Source organism: Notechis scutatus, chromosome 2, assembly GCF_049901735.1.
Source record: "Notechis scutatus isolate UNSWTSFEM ecotype Mainland chromosome 2, rNotScu1.2, whole genome shotgun sequence".
In the NCBI taxonomy this organism is placed as follows: domain Eukaryota; kingdom Metazoa; phylum Chordata; class Lepidosauria; order Squamata; family Elapidae; genus Notechis; species Notechis scutatus.
Genome location: NC_142010.1, coordinates 31,000,419 through 31,016,564, shown reverse-complemented (window position 1 = coordinate 31,016,564; position 16,146 = coordinate 31,000,419). Strand labels below are relative to the sequence as shown.

Here is a 16,146-nt window from a genome sequence, read left to right as displayed (position 1 = left end):
TGAAGTAAAATTTAAAACAGTTTAAATGCTGAAACAGAACAATCCTACCCAAATACAGAGTTAATAATATACAGCGCCAAACAGCAATAAAACATCCAGGATTGCAAATCATTTAAAACAATTTTGAAATGAATGATTAAATCTTTTGTATAGCTATTTTTCCTTTAGAAAAGCTGACATGAATCTTCCAGACACTTTTTCAGTAATAAAAGCTGAATAAATATGACATTCATTATTTAAGATTCCATGTTCATTCTGATAATGAATCAACTGTTTATTTACTTAAATTGTGGCTTTTGCTTCGGTGTATAATTTTTGAAAAGCAAGATATATTTAAGGAGTAATATAGATTTATGTTGACAATGGGCACAGTTCCAAGGAAGAGTGAAGTATATTTAACATCTTATTTGTTTCTGCAGAATTTAAGCACCTGTAGACTAGATTTTTCTTAATTTGTTTCACTCTCAATTGCCATATGTTACTTAATATAGAACATGAAAACAAGATTTGTTTAGACAATCAGATTCACAACACAGACATAAATTGCTTCAGATATGAATTCAGTTAGCATGAATAAATAAAGAAGATAAAATGAGCAGGATAGTGGCAGGATATGCAGGATGGCTGGTGAGACAAAGCCATAAGGTTGAAAGGTAGGGTGGATCTTGACTACATTTCTAAAGGTTCCTTTAGAATTAAAAGACAACAATCAAAATTATAAGAATATTTTTCTCAATACTGGGCAAAGCTGAGGTATGGCACACCTAAACTGAAAGTAAAATGAAGATGAGACTAAACAGTGTAGCATGTGAAAAAAAGAACCAAATTTGTACAGATAGTCCTTGACTTACAACCAGTTGCTTAGCAACTGGTCAAAGTTACAACAGATTTACATGGGGTGGCACTTATGACCCGGGTTTGAATTTCTGAGTCACTCCTCTCTATGGTCATGTGATGGCATTTGGCAACTGGACCAAATTTACAACCGTTTGCAGTGACATTTACTTCTGATTTTAAGCTAAATGGACCCATAGCAAACCATTGGTTCATTTAACAACCATGGCACTCACTTAATGGCTGCTGAAAAAAAGGTCCTAAAATTGGATCAGTCGTAGCTTTATGACTGTCTATGACTACCAAGATGGGCAGGCTCAATTACAGCCATAACTCAAGGACTATCATTATTTCTCCGCATCCATCCCCAATGGAGTCACGTTTATTCTACTTTGATTTTTGCTTTCTTGCTTGCATAGTTCGCTGAAGACATTTTGGTTCCTGAAGCAAAAAAATCCAGCTACTGCCAACACTGTACTTCATTTATATCACACAGGATATAATTGAAAACACAGAATGTAAAATGGATTCATTACCCCTTGAACTCACTTGCCGTTTGATCCCCGAGCATTCGGTTATCACAGTTAAACAATGGTCACTGTGATCTCTGCTTGCTTTCAATATATGGCTAATGCTGAAGCATGGTATGTATTGTACAAGATAGGCCAGCAGCATTTTCAGTTTCTAAGACACCAGAAATACAGGTAGTCCTCGACTTACGATCACAATTGATCCCCAAACTGATGTTGTTAAGTGAGACATTTGTTAAATAAATATTGCCCCATTTTACGACCTTTCTTGCCTCAGTTGTTAAGTGAATCACTGCAGTTGATAAGTTAGTAACCTGGTTGTTAAGTGAATCTGGCTTCCCCAATGACTTTGCTTGTCAGAAGTTTGCAAAAGGTGACCATATGATCTTGGGATACAGCAATGGTCATGTGAATTAGTTGCCAACCACCTGAATTTTGATCACATGATCATGGGAATGCTGGAAAGGTCGTAGCTGAAAAACCACCATAAGTCACTTTTTTTCAGTGCCATTGTAACTTTGACTGGCTACTAAACAAACTGTTGTAAGTTGAGGACTACCTGTACTTGTTAAATCCTTTAAATCTAAAAAATATCTACTTTTGTTTCTACAGATATTATGAATAAATCAGCTGATATGCAGGTATTAAGAAATGAGTGGAATGAAGAACTAGAGATTTATATATTGCTTAGACAATGAGAAGGTGTCTTAACTCCCATATAGCAACAGTGTCAATGGACCTTAAACTATGATTTTCTCTTTTAGAATAGAATAGAATAGAATAGAATAGAATAGAATAGAATAGAATAGAATAGAATACTTTACTGGCCAAGTGTGATTGGACACACAAGGAATTTGTCTTGGTGTAAATACTCTCAGTATACATAAAGAAAAGGTACATTTGTTAAGAATCAAGAATCATAACATACAACACTTAATGATAGTCATTGGGTACAATCAACAATCAAATCATACTAGGAAACAGTCAATATAAATCGTAAGGATACAAGCGACAAAGTTACAGTCCTACAATCACAAGTGGGAGGGGATGGGTGATAAGGAGTGATGAGAAGATTAACAGTAATAGTAGTGTACACTTTGTAAATAGTTGGACAGTGTTGAGGGAATTATTTGTTTAGCAGAGTGATGGCTTTCAGAAAAAACTGTTCTTGTGTCTAGTTGTTCTGGTGTGCAGTGCTCTATATAGCGTCGTTTTGAGGGAAGGAGTTGAAACAGTTTATGTCCGGGATGTGAGGGGTCTGTAAATATTTTCACAGCCCTCTTTTTGACGTGCAGTATACAGGTCCTCAATTGAAGGCAGTTTGGTAGTAATTGTTTTTTCTGCACTCCTAATTATCCTCTAGTCTGTGTCTGTCCTGTTGGGTTGCAGAACCAAACCAGACAGTTATAGAGGTGCAGATGACAGACTCAATCATTCCTCTGTAGAACTGTATCAGCAGCTCCTTGGGCAGTTTGAGCTTTCCGAGTTGGCGCAGAAAGAACATTTTTTGTTGTGCTTTTTTGATGATTTTTTTTTAAAAAATGCTGTTTTTAGAAGACACAGCATTAAAATGGCAACTAAAATTATAGCTTCAGGTAAAGAAAAGCATAAAATCAAAATGATATTCCAAAATAGCATTGTTTAAGGGGAATAAAAGTAGAGAATTTTCTGTATTGTCTTTACAGTAGAAATGTTCTGTAACCTTCTTGAGATAATGTTTTACATAATGGATATTTCTTAATTAGAATTTAATAGAAGGACGGTCTTTTCTTTCTCTCTACTCTCTCTTTCCAAGCCTTATGGATATATTGTGATTCCTTATTTCTAAAGAAAAGAGAAGATTCCCTCAAGCCAAACCAATTTCACATCCAAGTTGTTTTCTTAGCAATTAAACAAAAGTAGCTTGTCCATGTCTTCCTTACGGATATTTTTTTCCTCACTTTCCCACTCTAGCCTACCCTCCTGGCATTTTCTGATGATCCACCAGGGTTAATCAGACGTATCTGATGCTGCTTACATTTCTTGACATTAACCAAGGTTGCTAGAGGTCCCAGAGATATTAGACTTGTTTCTGCATGCCTTTTAGAAAATCTGTCATAAACTGATCTCACACAAACAATAGGGAGCCATTTTGTTCCATGAGCTCTCATACGTTCATAGATTATCTGCACCAGACTACATCCCGAGTATGGTCAGAAGTTTTTAGGACAACTATTTTTCATCTTTCTTTCTAAAACTTCTTATCTCTTCCCTCTGGACTTATTTCTACCCTGCCATCATCCAAAAGTCTGCTCTTGCATTGTCTCCATATAAGTATGCATCTAACTCACTGGTGTCAAACTCGCCACGTCACATTGCCATCACGTGATGTTTTGTGATGTTTTCCCCATTAGCGGAGCTGGGATGGGCGTGGCCTGCGCATGAGGCATCCAGCCCGTGAGCTGTTACTTTGACACCCCCGATCTAACTTAATCCCGCAACAAAATGGGAGTCTCCTACAAGCTTACACCTGCACTAACATTTGAATGCGTGCCTCTGTTTGAAAATACGTAGAATTTAATACCTTTTTCGTGCTTAACATTGTCCTATTGAATAAAATAACATACAAAACAAATTAATATGGATGAAATGAGTGGCAATCAATATGTAAACATCTGGGTAGAGAAGATTAAGGTTCAGTATTGGAACCTTCCAGTTTTGAACTATCCACATGAAGAATTCTTTAGAACATTTTTAGAAATACCTTAGAGAACATCCATACAGGTAGTTCTCATTTAGTGACCACAATTGACACTGACAATTTGGTTGTAAAGCGAAGTGACCGCTTGGTGCTTAAAACATAGCTCAACTTTCCTTTGCTTCATAGACCTGGGAAGACCATAAATGCAAGGATTGGCTGCAAAATTATTTTTCCATTACTATGGTATCTGTGAAGGGCTAGTGTATGAGGAAGTCGTTAAATGAGAATTCTCTGTACAACTGTCACCACTGGCAATTAGAAACCAACAATTAGACACTCCCTGCCAGAATGCTTGTAGGAATAAAGCAACATCAGTCCTGAATCAACTTACATTAGTTAGCAATTTGTTTCCATGCTCAATTGTTCATGCTTGCATTAATTTTTAAAGTGCTGAAGTCGAAGCTCTTGCAGAGGCATTTTTCATATGAACACATTATAAGAGGAATAACGAGTGGATACAGAATTTGATTGATGGAAACCAAGTGCAAGATATTTTGGTGAAGCAAAACCATACTACTGCAAAGCTTTTTGGAATACCTAATAACTTCTTTTTTAAGATGGCTGAAATCTTTTATTTTGAAATGTCTCAGGCAGCTGATTCTCTTGCTTATAGGATGATCAAATTTACACTACATTTAAGGCTGGTATAGTCAGATATAATTTTAAAGCAGGTTAATATAAGATTAAACAAACTATAATTAGCAAAGAGCTATTGTATTTTTAAGAGAGATGAGAATATAAAATACTGTCCTAGTAATCCATTTTTCTTATTGAAGGTGGAATGAAATATTTTTTTTAAAAAAAGTCACCACTAGATGACAAATATACCTTACTGATTTATTAAGGACAAAGATTCAGATTTGCCAAGTATACAACAACAGTCTCACCAATGAATAAAAGATGTAGTTTCTGCTTAATTGTGCACCCGCTCAGTTCAGATGTAACCTCTTTGTGGTTAATAAGATGGGCACAAATGTGTGTGTGTCTCCCTTCCTTCCTTAGCACATCAACATCAAAGATTCTTCAGTAAATTCATAACAGTGTTCCTTACATCCAAAGCAATAAACTAAACCTGAGAACTACTCTTTCCTTTCTGGATTTATTGGGAAGTTATTATGAATGAATTTAGGAAGCTTCCAAAATTAGCCCATTGAAAAGGTGGAACGCTTTTAATGATCTCGTCCTTAAAGTGAAAAGCCAAGATGCTTTGACTGCAATTCCACTCCTGGTGACTAGGTGGCGCTTGTTCAGCAACTATCTCAGATAACAGTACAATAAATGAGTTTAAACTTGCTTGGAATTAAGGTATGTCTGTCATCTGACAAAAATTAAACCTAAACAAATTAATAGAATATAAAAATGATAATTAAAAATAACAAGTGAAGAAATAAAAAAAACAAAAAAGCAAATAAATTCAAAGAACAAACTTGATGGACCATGAGACCATTTCTGCCATCAATTGTCTATGTTTCTACAATGACTAACAAATGATAATTAAAAAATTCATTTTTGGAATAATGTGGTATTTATGACTATAAAAGCCTTCAGTATGAAACTGTTTAAGGTCTGGTCAATCTCCATGGCAGGAGGGTTCTAGTCAACTAATTAAGATCACAGAGCTCAGCTTGTTAATTTGTGGTGAGCACTTTGTACTGATGAAGTTTCTTAGATCAGAAGTGAGACGTCTTCTACTTTCTCAAAAAACAGTCCAATTGCCTTTTAAAAAAAAAACAGAGCACTTTGGAAACAACTATGATCTGGAGGAGTGAGACTAGACATTTATTCCCAATATAGTTTCTGGCAGTACCAAAACAAAATAGTTAATACATAATAATACATTTAATGCCTGGAATCTGGAAGGATAAAGAATACAGAAGTTATATGGGACTAAAAAAAAAATGGAAACAAAGGCCTATTGGTTTCATTCATTTGTTTCTAAATCGTTCAGTCTGTTTTTCATTACAAATAATCACAACCACAAGCCCGTCATAAGAATAATGGCCTGAAAGGGCCATGGTTGGGGATAAGAATGACAGCAATATAATAAGCATGATGGGGGAAAAAGAGACTGGCTGATAATAAAGCTCAGGCTAAGGCACTCTGAACTTGAAATCCATTAGAGACAAAGAATATTCTCTTTTCACAGAGTATAATCGTCTTAAGTGTAAACCATGGAGAGTAAAGGGCAAGGACTTTCAAAAGCACAATCAAGATACACCACGCTGACAAAAAAAATGAACGGCAAATGTCAAAATACTTTGCTCACATTTTTAAACTATTATATAAATCAGCAGAAGTAGGAAAATAACCTGAGAAGCAATACCAAAAATGAGCCGTTCCCGGTAAGACTTTCAGCAATACTACTGAAATACAATGTTCTAGGCAGCTGAATTTCATTTGTTCAAATTCCAAGGCAACTGTCACTCTTCTCTGTGGTCCCAGAAAAGGCAGCCACCAAATCAACAGGAAAACTACACAGTCCAGGACGTTTTGTTGCTTGTGTACCGGCATCCAGAGATGGTGGCTGCAATTGCAGGATTGAAGTTCTGCTCCCTTCGTACGTGTGCTGCATACGCACCACGTATAATAAAGGGAAGAAAACTTTGACCATGCAATTGTGTTTGTCATCTTCCCTGGACAATCTGGAACTGTGCCGCCTGCAGTCCGATCTCAACATAGTTCACAAAATTGTCTGCTATAACATCTTGCCTGTCAACGACTCCTTCAGCTTTAACCACAATAATACACAGGCAAACAATCGATACAAACTCAAGGTAAACTGCTTCTAACTCGATTGCAGAAAATATGATTTCAGCAACAGAGTGGTCAATGCCTGGAATGCTTTACCTGACTCTGTTGTTACAGACTCAAACCCTCGCAGCTTTAACCTCAAACTGTTTACCATGGACATCACCCCATTCTTAAGAGGTCCTTAAAGGGGGCGTGCATAAGCGCACCAGCGTGCCTACCGTCCCTGTCTTACTGTCCCCATTTATCTGTATTTACTTCCTTTGTTCATGTTTATGTTCATACCTATACTTGTTATCTTGTCCATGTTTGACAAACAAATAAAATAAAAACAAATAAACAAATAAATAAAATCTTGCCACTGTACCCCAGATAATCAAATATTATCTGCGTGCACATTCCCCCAGTCAAAGTCCATGGTATCTAAGGCTAACCAAGTTGTGTTTGTGCCTGAGACCAAAAATCTTACAAGTCTCTGTTTCCCAAACAGCGCCAATGCAATAACAACAACAACAATAATAGACTAAGTTAATCACTGGCTGACCTTTCAGATATTCAAAACCAGCTGCCTAAGATAATGTTTCGCATTAACTAATAGCAACATTGGCCCACAAGATGGCAAGTGTTTTTCTTCATCAAGCAAATATTTCACAGTTAATGAGCTACCTGCAAAGCTCCCCCGGTTCTTGTCACCTGCCATACTTTTCTGGTCCAGCCCAACTCACCTGAATATGCCCAGTAAAGATCCCCAGATGCCTTCCGCCTCCGGATCTGCACCAAACTGCCATGTCGACTTTCATGCAGGGGGCCATCATAACCTTCAGTCAAAGCTGGGAGGGAGAAGAAGAGGAAAAAGCAGAGGCAATTAGACAAGGGACAATCCCTGATTGAAAATTAAATTGTTTAGCTATTATTAAATATGGTATACCATGTTTCCATTCCATTCCACCATGGTATACCGTGTTCCCATTCTCAGCCATCCAGTCAGAGCTAAAGAAGCTTTTTGAATGGGAAGCAAAACATCTTCAAAGAAAAGAAAAGAAAAGAAAAGAAAAGAAAAGAAAAGAAAAGAAAAGAAAAGAAAAGAAAAGAACAAGGAAGTCCATTTGCCTCTTGAAAAAGCACTTTTGGGACAACCATGATCTGGATGACTGAGAATCTCCATAGACATATTATAAATTTTTTGCTTCAATACTGGCAGAAAGACTCAAAAAATACCTAAATAACTCTATCCATCCTGATCAAAATGGATTTCTGCCAAAGAGACAAATTAAAAGACTATATGAGAGTAATCTTGGACACTTTGGAATACTACGAGGCACATCCTGAAAAACAAATGGCTTTGATATTTTTAGAGGCACAGAAGGCATTTGATAATGTGAATTGGCGATTTATGTTATTACAGCTGGAACAGATGGGTTTTGGTAAAAATTTTATCCAAGCAATAGAAGCTATATATCATAAGCAAACGGCAAAGGTAATGATCGAGGGAGATTTGATGGACTCTATTGATATAAGAAAAGGAAAAAGACAAGGGTGCCCACAGTCACCTTTGTTGTTTGTGTTAACCTTGGAAGTGCTGAATAGAAATATTAGAGAAGAAAAGGATATAAAAGGGCTTCCCCCAACTTTTGTCCTCTGCTTCCTTGTTTACTGGTGAGATCATACCTTCCACAAATCAGGCTGATGCAGGTAAATAAATCAGCAACTACTGCACCAATAAAGGTAAGGAGAATTCACCTGGCCACTGCCACCTGGACAGAGGAACCAACATTCAGTCAAAGCGGTTGCAGGGTGATACGGAGCAAAGCCATCAATTATGCTCAGCCTATTGAACAGATTTGAGGATGTGATAACTACAGAACCAAACCGTCCTCTCAGCCACAAATTTTCAAGGTGTTATGGGCAGTTCCTTTGGAAATCAGAAGAGAACATGGGTATTGGTTTATTTATGAGAAAATTTATAAGGCTGCCCAACTTATTTACAATAACTCCCTGCAGCTTACAAAAATAAAACCTCCATACAGAAGCCAATAAATCTCTACCCCGTGGTACGATTCAACCAGTGTAACAACCAGTTCGGTGAGCGTGCGCTTTGCACGCATGCGCAGCATTTGGGAAATGCCATTTTTAGCTATAATACTTACCCTTCTGCTGCAGCTCCGGTGAGTAAAACAGCTGATTCACGGCAAACCGCTCTGCCGCGTGAATCAGCTGCGCTCAACAACAAGGAAATAAAGCATAGGGAAGGGGCGGGTGGGCGGGGCCAAATGATCACCGGAACTACCGGTTTGCCCGAACTGGTCCGAACCGGTAGAGTCCCACCCCTGCCTCCACCACACCTTGGTAACAACAATCAGGCCAGCCATTTGATGGGCTTCATATCGTTCTGGGTCCCCAAAACTGTGGTCAGAACTTCAGGTCCTTTCAAAAGAGTGTCAAAGTTGGGGGTCAATCTTATCTCTGCAGGGATGATGTCACAACAGGAAGGGAACCACCATGGACAAGATCCTTCTTCTTGGTCTCACTAGATGGATTTCCTTAAGAGGGGACCATAACATTCCCTGCCGAGTAGATATGACTGGTGAGCCAAGTAAATATGACTGGAAAAAACGGTCCTTCAAATGACCTGGCCCCAGGCCATGTAGGGTTTTAAAAATGACAACCACCACCTTTAATTAGACCTGGAAGCAAATTGTAGCCCACCATAGTATATATCATGTTTCCAGAAACTGGAAAAATGAACTATGGTATCATCTGGAGATTATTCTCACAGACATGTTAACTCCTGACGATGTAGTTTGTGCTCTCTCTCTCTCTCCCTCCCTCCCTCTCTCTCCCCCGTCTCTCCCCCTGCTCTCTCTCTCCTCTCTCTCTCTCTCTCCTTTCTTTCTCTCCACACACACATGCAAATACACACACTTGGTTTTAGAACTCCAAAGTTTGCTCGTTATCTTGTAAATCTTCAGCTGGTATACAGTGTTCTCTTAATAAGAATACTACTAGTTTTCTTTTGCTTTTTCTTTGCTTCCTGTTGTTCCTTCAGCACAAAACAGTCCTTATTGCTTCTTGTACACCTGTGCTCTAAGAACCTAATTTATACAGTTCTTAATAAACTTTTGTCTCCAGAAAGGGCTTCTGCCTGGAAAGGGCAACAAGAAGATTCATCTGATCATCAAAGAATTCAAAATAATAATAAGAGAGAAAGTGGCTGCACCTTGTAAGATCTGGCAAAAAAAAAAAAAAAAGCAAGACACCACTGCTTGGAAAGAAGATTCTTAAAAGAAAGAAAACGTCAGATGGAACAATGCCATTTTGGAGCCAAAACCTCAAATTATTTGGTTTCTAATGCTTTATTATACTGATTAAACTGTATACCACCCAGAGCTCCTCTATGAAAGAGATGGATGGTTAAGAAGTTGGTTATATAATAAGCAAGCAAGCAAACAAGTACCCTTTGTTTCTATGTAAATTCTCATCTGTCAGCCTTGGAAGCCATATCTTACTTGGAAGCTTCAAGGCTTCCACATTTTTAGTGCCTGGGAATTTGGGAGGGGGGTTTTTCATAGAGAGGTAGATTAGACTCAACAACGTTCTTTCTCAGAAAGTCAAGGACATGTTACCCTGCACCTGGAGAGGAGCGTCTGGAGGTATGTCTCCAGTTGAGACAACGTTTTGATTGGGCCATGTGATGGACCTGTGAGTGCAGGGGGTGGATCTTTGAATTTCTTTTGGGAAGGGAAAACCCAGAACTCTCAGATTTGGGTTTTCCCAGATGTGCCAATATGACAACTCTAATAAAATGGAACTTTGAGGAACTGTATGTCTTGGAGTTAATTGGTTTGGAGTTGGTTAGTGGGAACGGTGACATTACCATGAGAACTGGCCTGATTTTTTATTTTTTAGCCAAGACTTGGTTTGTTTATATTAACTCAGGTCATGCTTCCACTCAGGTGCCTTTGTCTCAGGATATAATTTACTACCACACATCTCTGCTTCCAAATACCTACGGACCCTCTGCTGTTCCAGTGGCCTAATTTCTGCTTAGCTTTGCCTTTATATCAACACCACGGCCTCCTACTATAAGGATTCCATTGAACTTCATCTTGGGAAGAACTCCCATTTACTGTTGTATATCATATCTGTCCTTCTTCAGATTACTCCCTTATGCATTTCTATCTAGGGAGATAGAGATTTCAAGAGCATGGGACAATTCTCGTAATTGTACAAATCAGCCCTCTGGCCTATGGACCCGCGGTTTCCAGCTGTCTTTTAAAAATAGTTTTCCATGTTCCCCTTTTGGTCTTGGAAAGCACAATTGTGCGCCATTAGCCCCCATCTGAAGTGGGGATGGAAGAATCTGAGTTAGAATACATTTTAGATTATCAGTAGAGGAGGGTCATGTAGGAATAGTGGCTTCATTAGAAGAGCTATTCAGACAGTCTTGATTCTTAGCAAACAATTGCACAGGCTACATCTCCTTTGACTTCCATCTACAAACTGATCAATCAATGTTCAGTTCCTGCCAGGAATTCACATTCTGAGAGGAAGGGATATTTGTTTGAAGAGAACAAGGGGAGAGAAACTTCATTCGAGACAAATTTCCTAACTAAAGGTAGAAGTGAGAGATCCAGAATGGCAGAAGTTCCTGATAAACGAAGAGAAGAAACTAAAATTCCTCTCTGTTTCATGTTGGGGAAAAAGAAGGATAAAGAGAATTAAAAGGGTGGAGATTTCTGCAGGTCCAGACAATAAAAAAAAAGGGAAGGGGGCAGAGAACATCCTGCAACTGGACCCTATTAAAAGGAAAGAAGGGGAGAAGCACTCTTGGCACCTCCAGATCAGAAGGGGAGGAAAAGGAGGAAGCAGAGAAAGAGAAGGTGCCAGGAATGAAGCTGGTGAAGCAGAAACCACTGACTTCCAAGTTAGCAAGAACCATCAAGTCAACTAAAGTTTAAAAGCAATGGTTTTTAAACTGTCTTACCCAATTACTCCTTTTCTTGAGCTCAGATAAGGTTGTTACACACAAATGCACAAAGACTCCTCTTTTATACAAACATCTCAGCAATAGCAGTCTCCCACCGGATCATCAATTCAGGAGTGGGGAAGCAATATGATTTAAATGCTGGAGCAGAAATCTGTATAGTTGTTTGTTCAGCTGGACAGGGTAAAACAAATCCAAAGCTGTGAGTCACCATCTTCTCACACATATACTAGATATTTGTCTGAATGCTCTCACATTTCTAAGAAATAGATAAATAAGAGCTTTGGTTCATGCAAATAGCAAGAGATAAATGTGTGCATTTCAATAAAGAGGCCCTTCCTTTCCTTTCCTTTCCTTTCCTTTTTGTATGATTCCTCCCCCTCATCTCCCACAGCATCTCTGGGTGTCTAACGACACATTAAAGTCGTAAAATAAGCAACAACATGTTTAGTCCCAAATCCACGCAGATACATCTAAGTGTCCCCTGTAGGCAATATCCAGAGCAACAATAAAAACCATGCTATCTCAAAACCTCAAAGCAATCTCACCCCCACGCAAAGGAACACAACCAAGTCTTTTAAGGTTTTCTGAAAAGCTGGCAAGGACGAGAGGTGCTCCAGAGGTTGGTACTGCAAATAAAAAGAACAGCCTACCTGGGACCTACCCAGTGACAATCTTTTATCCACAGGGCCCATAGCCTTTCATTTGAATTTATGGGATGGACTAAAACAATTGAAGAGAAGCTATCCTACAAATAAACCATTGCTATCCAACAAGTGACAGCAGGCGTCTTAAATCACATTTTGGAAACCAGCACAGCTCACAAAACAAAGTTGTAATGTGACTGTACCATCATCACCCACCCTGGACGGGTTGCAGCTCTAGGATGCTCTTCAAGGACAGCCCCATGTAAAATGCATTGTAGTCATCCATTTTTGGAAGGGACTAAGTGATGTCCAGGAGCTTCTGTCAAGTAAACTAATTTGCAAATAAGGAATTAAGTGTTTGGAGAGTTGTGATTTCCCAAATGGGAAGCTTGACACATTGCCTACATTAAATGCATACAAAAGCTGAATGTGTTTTTACAATGAAAAACAAATAAACGTGCTAGCCTGAGCATGACTGACACAAAAGCCATCAGAAGCTCAATCTGTTAAATGGGACATTTGAGTGTAAATGAATTGAGTGACAAAACTTTCCAAAAGGTTGGAACAGGTCTATGGTTGCAATTCCTACCATAACAAAACAGCCAAGAAAGGTATTGCATAGCTAAATGTCTATAGAGATCCTCAGCCATCCAGGTCATGGTTGTCCAAAAGGTGCTTCTTTCCAGAGGCAACTGGACCTTCTTGTCTTTCTCTGAAGATGTTTCGCTTCTCATCCAAGAAGCTTCTTCAACTACTTCATGCTTTGAAATGAAACGTCTTCAAAGAAAAACCAAAAAAGTCCAGTTGCCTCTTGAAAAAGTACCTTTGGGACAAGAAAGGCATTGTGGACAAGAACTTTTCAAAATAATTTATAGTTGTGTAAAAGATATATGCAATAGCATTATATGCATACCTGGGAATATTATCTATGATTTTTATGAAGTGTTAAGTGTCAACTACCTAACGTGGCTTATTGGTGAGAATAACCCTGGTATTATACTGTTAAAATGTATCTGGGGAAAAAAAATTGAGTTCATTACAGTAAGTTTAAATCAATTCCTACCCAATACTAAAGAGAAAAGCAACAAGCTGAAGATAGATATTTAAAGGATTATCTTTAATGACAGAGAAGAGACAGCTCCTCAATGAATTGTCTTTTACGGTCAGTTGCACTAATTAAACTATTTTCTTCATATGCGTTACTAAAAGAAATACAGTTAATACTGAAATGGAATAGATAAATCCAGAAAACCAGAAACATATAGCTGGATCATTTAGAAGATCTGTTGACTTCAAATAAACTGATTCAGAGCATACCAACCCTGTGAAGCCAAATAAAATTCATTGTCACTAGTATACAGAGAACACCAGGAAAAAATTATTGATACCATAACAACTGTTCTCTGATAGAAACTCTGCAGGTAGTCCTTGCTTAACAATTGATCTCTCAACTACCATTCGAAGTTACAACCGATTCCCCCCAAAGTTATTTATGATCTAACCTCAAAGTTATAACTGCTTCCCCATGACTACGTGATTGCATTTCAGATGCTTGGCAACTGGCTTCCATTTATGACCAGTAGCAGTGTCCTGTGGTCACATGACTGTGATTCACTTTAACAACCACATGATTCGCTTCATGACTGTGGCAACTTGTTTTTTGACCATTGTCAAAACAGTTGTGAAACTGAGACAGGTCGTGTGGTAACCCACTTAGCAATGAGGGGTCCTTGGTTCTCAGTTGTTTTCTTGCAGACATTTCATTACCCAAACAAGACTAGCCCTGATGGTGTTTCCTAGTTTGGGTAATGAAATGTTTGCAAGAAAACAAGCAAGCTCAGAGAGGACCAATTTGACTTCATGTCAAATTCTCCTTTATTGGTACTATTCTACAACCACAAAATTCTGACCTCAATTGTGGTCATGAAGTGAGGACTACCTGCAGTGGTGGGATTCATTTTTTTTTACTACCAGTTCTGTTTACTACCAGCTTGGTAGGCATGGCAGGGGAAGGAAATCCCATTCCCTCCCTACCTCACTAACCTGCTTTCCAGCTCCGTTCTCCTGTGCAGGGCAACCAAAGAAGAGCCAGCCGATCAGCTGGAACTCAGGAGGCAGAGAATAGATGGGGGTGGGACCAGTCAGAGGTGGTATTTGCCAGTTCTCCAAACTACTTAAAATTTCCGCTACCGGTTCTCCAGAATTGGTCAGAACCTGCTGAATACCACCTCTGACTACCTGTATGGAAATATTGGTGTCAATATCATCAACTTTGTTTGTCTCATTGGAAACAACGAGCACAAACACAAGAACCGCTGGATTACATTTAAATTCCATCACTGAGATCCATTTATTAGCTTCCCAGGGAGAGTTGGAAGTTCTTATATGGTCATGCCCCAGTGTAAGAGGCATGCACGGAAAGAGACCAATGTAAGGCACCAGGAATTTGAAAAGCAGAGATTTGGCCAAGAGATGCCGTACTTGCATCCTGCCAGAATAGAAAGATTAGACATTCACTCTCTGGTGCACTTCTGTGCAAACCTGGACGAGGTCTTTCATTGTAATTATCAGCTCAGTATAAATATGGACATAAAGGTCATAACAGTCCTATAACACAGTCTTTGCCAATCTGACAGATATGTTGAACGATTATTTTCATGTATTTCCCCCCATGTGTTGGATGATGGAGATTGTCAATAGGTTTATTTTTAAAATATCTGGTTTGAGGAAAGCTATTTTTGTGTCAGGTTCCTCATTCTAGTCTGCTCCTCAAACTGAGGAAATCCTAGCTAAACTGCGGAATGATCTACTGTCAAACTGGGGCACGACGTTTAGAACAAGAAATTCCCAGATTCAGTGGCACTACAGATGGATCTCGACTTACAGCAATTCATTTAATGACCATTCAAAGTTACAACAGCACTGAAAAAAAGTGACTTATGGCCGTTTTCCACGCTTACAACTGTTGTATCACCCCCGTGGTCATAGGATCAAAATTCAGATGTTTGGCAAACTGACTCCTTATTTAGGACACTCGCAGGGTCAAGTGACAAGCAAGCTCAATGGGGAACCAGATTCACTTAACAACTGATTAACTGCAGTGATTCACTTAACCAACAGGGCAAGAAAGGTTGTAAAATGGGGGCAAACCTACTTAACAACTACCTCGCTTAGCAACAGAAATTTGGGGCTCAATTATGTCTGTTAGTTGAGGATTAACTATATCAGTAAGGCTCAGAAGAATTCTGAAAACTGCCAAATATTGTGCCTAAAGGATTTCATCTCTGATCAATCCATTGCTATTGTCAATTACCCATAAATTGGAAGTACATAAAAAAATAGATGCACTTTGTCTTCTCTACTTCTCCCATCCTGTTCACTTCAAATATTGGCTAGAAGAGAAAAATTTAAATTTAAAGTAATAACTAAAGGTTCAACAGGGTATCTAGCACTGGTAACAATTGCTCTGTAAAAAGAAAAGTCTTAATTTCTTAGTTCCATGTATCCGCTAGACTTTCCAAAGGTACAAGGGTAAAGAGAACAGATTTAAAGAGTTTATAGATTCTGAGGAGAAAACACTCCATCAGCACTCAAAATTTAATCAATTGTAAAATCTTTTGTACTTGGAATCTGAGTTCCAAGAATGGCAGCGTGGCTCTTCTA

At 38.6% G+C, this 16,146-nt stretch overlaps 1 protein-coding gene across 3 annotated transcripts in view; it reads right to left on the bottom strand.

Moving 5' to 3' along the window:
* The window catches only part of PTPRG (protein tyrosine phosphatase receptor type G), a 704,217-nt gene that overhangs the window by 528,094 nt on the left and 159,977 nt on the right, over positions 1 to 16,146 (bottom strand). For all 3 annotated transcript variants that reach the window (XM_026679640.2, XM_026679650.2, XM_087954524.1), the window contains exon 2: positions 7,578 to 7,682. In XM_026679640.2, the coding sequence (XP_026535425.2) occupies positions 7,578 to 7,682 (105 nt within the window). The remainder of the gene's footprint in view (positions 1 to 7,577; positions 7,683 to 16,146) is intronic.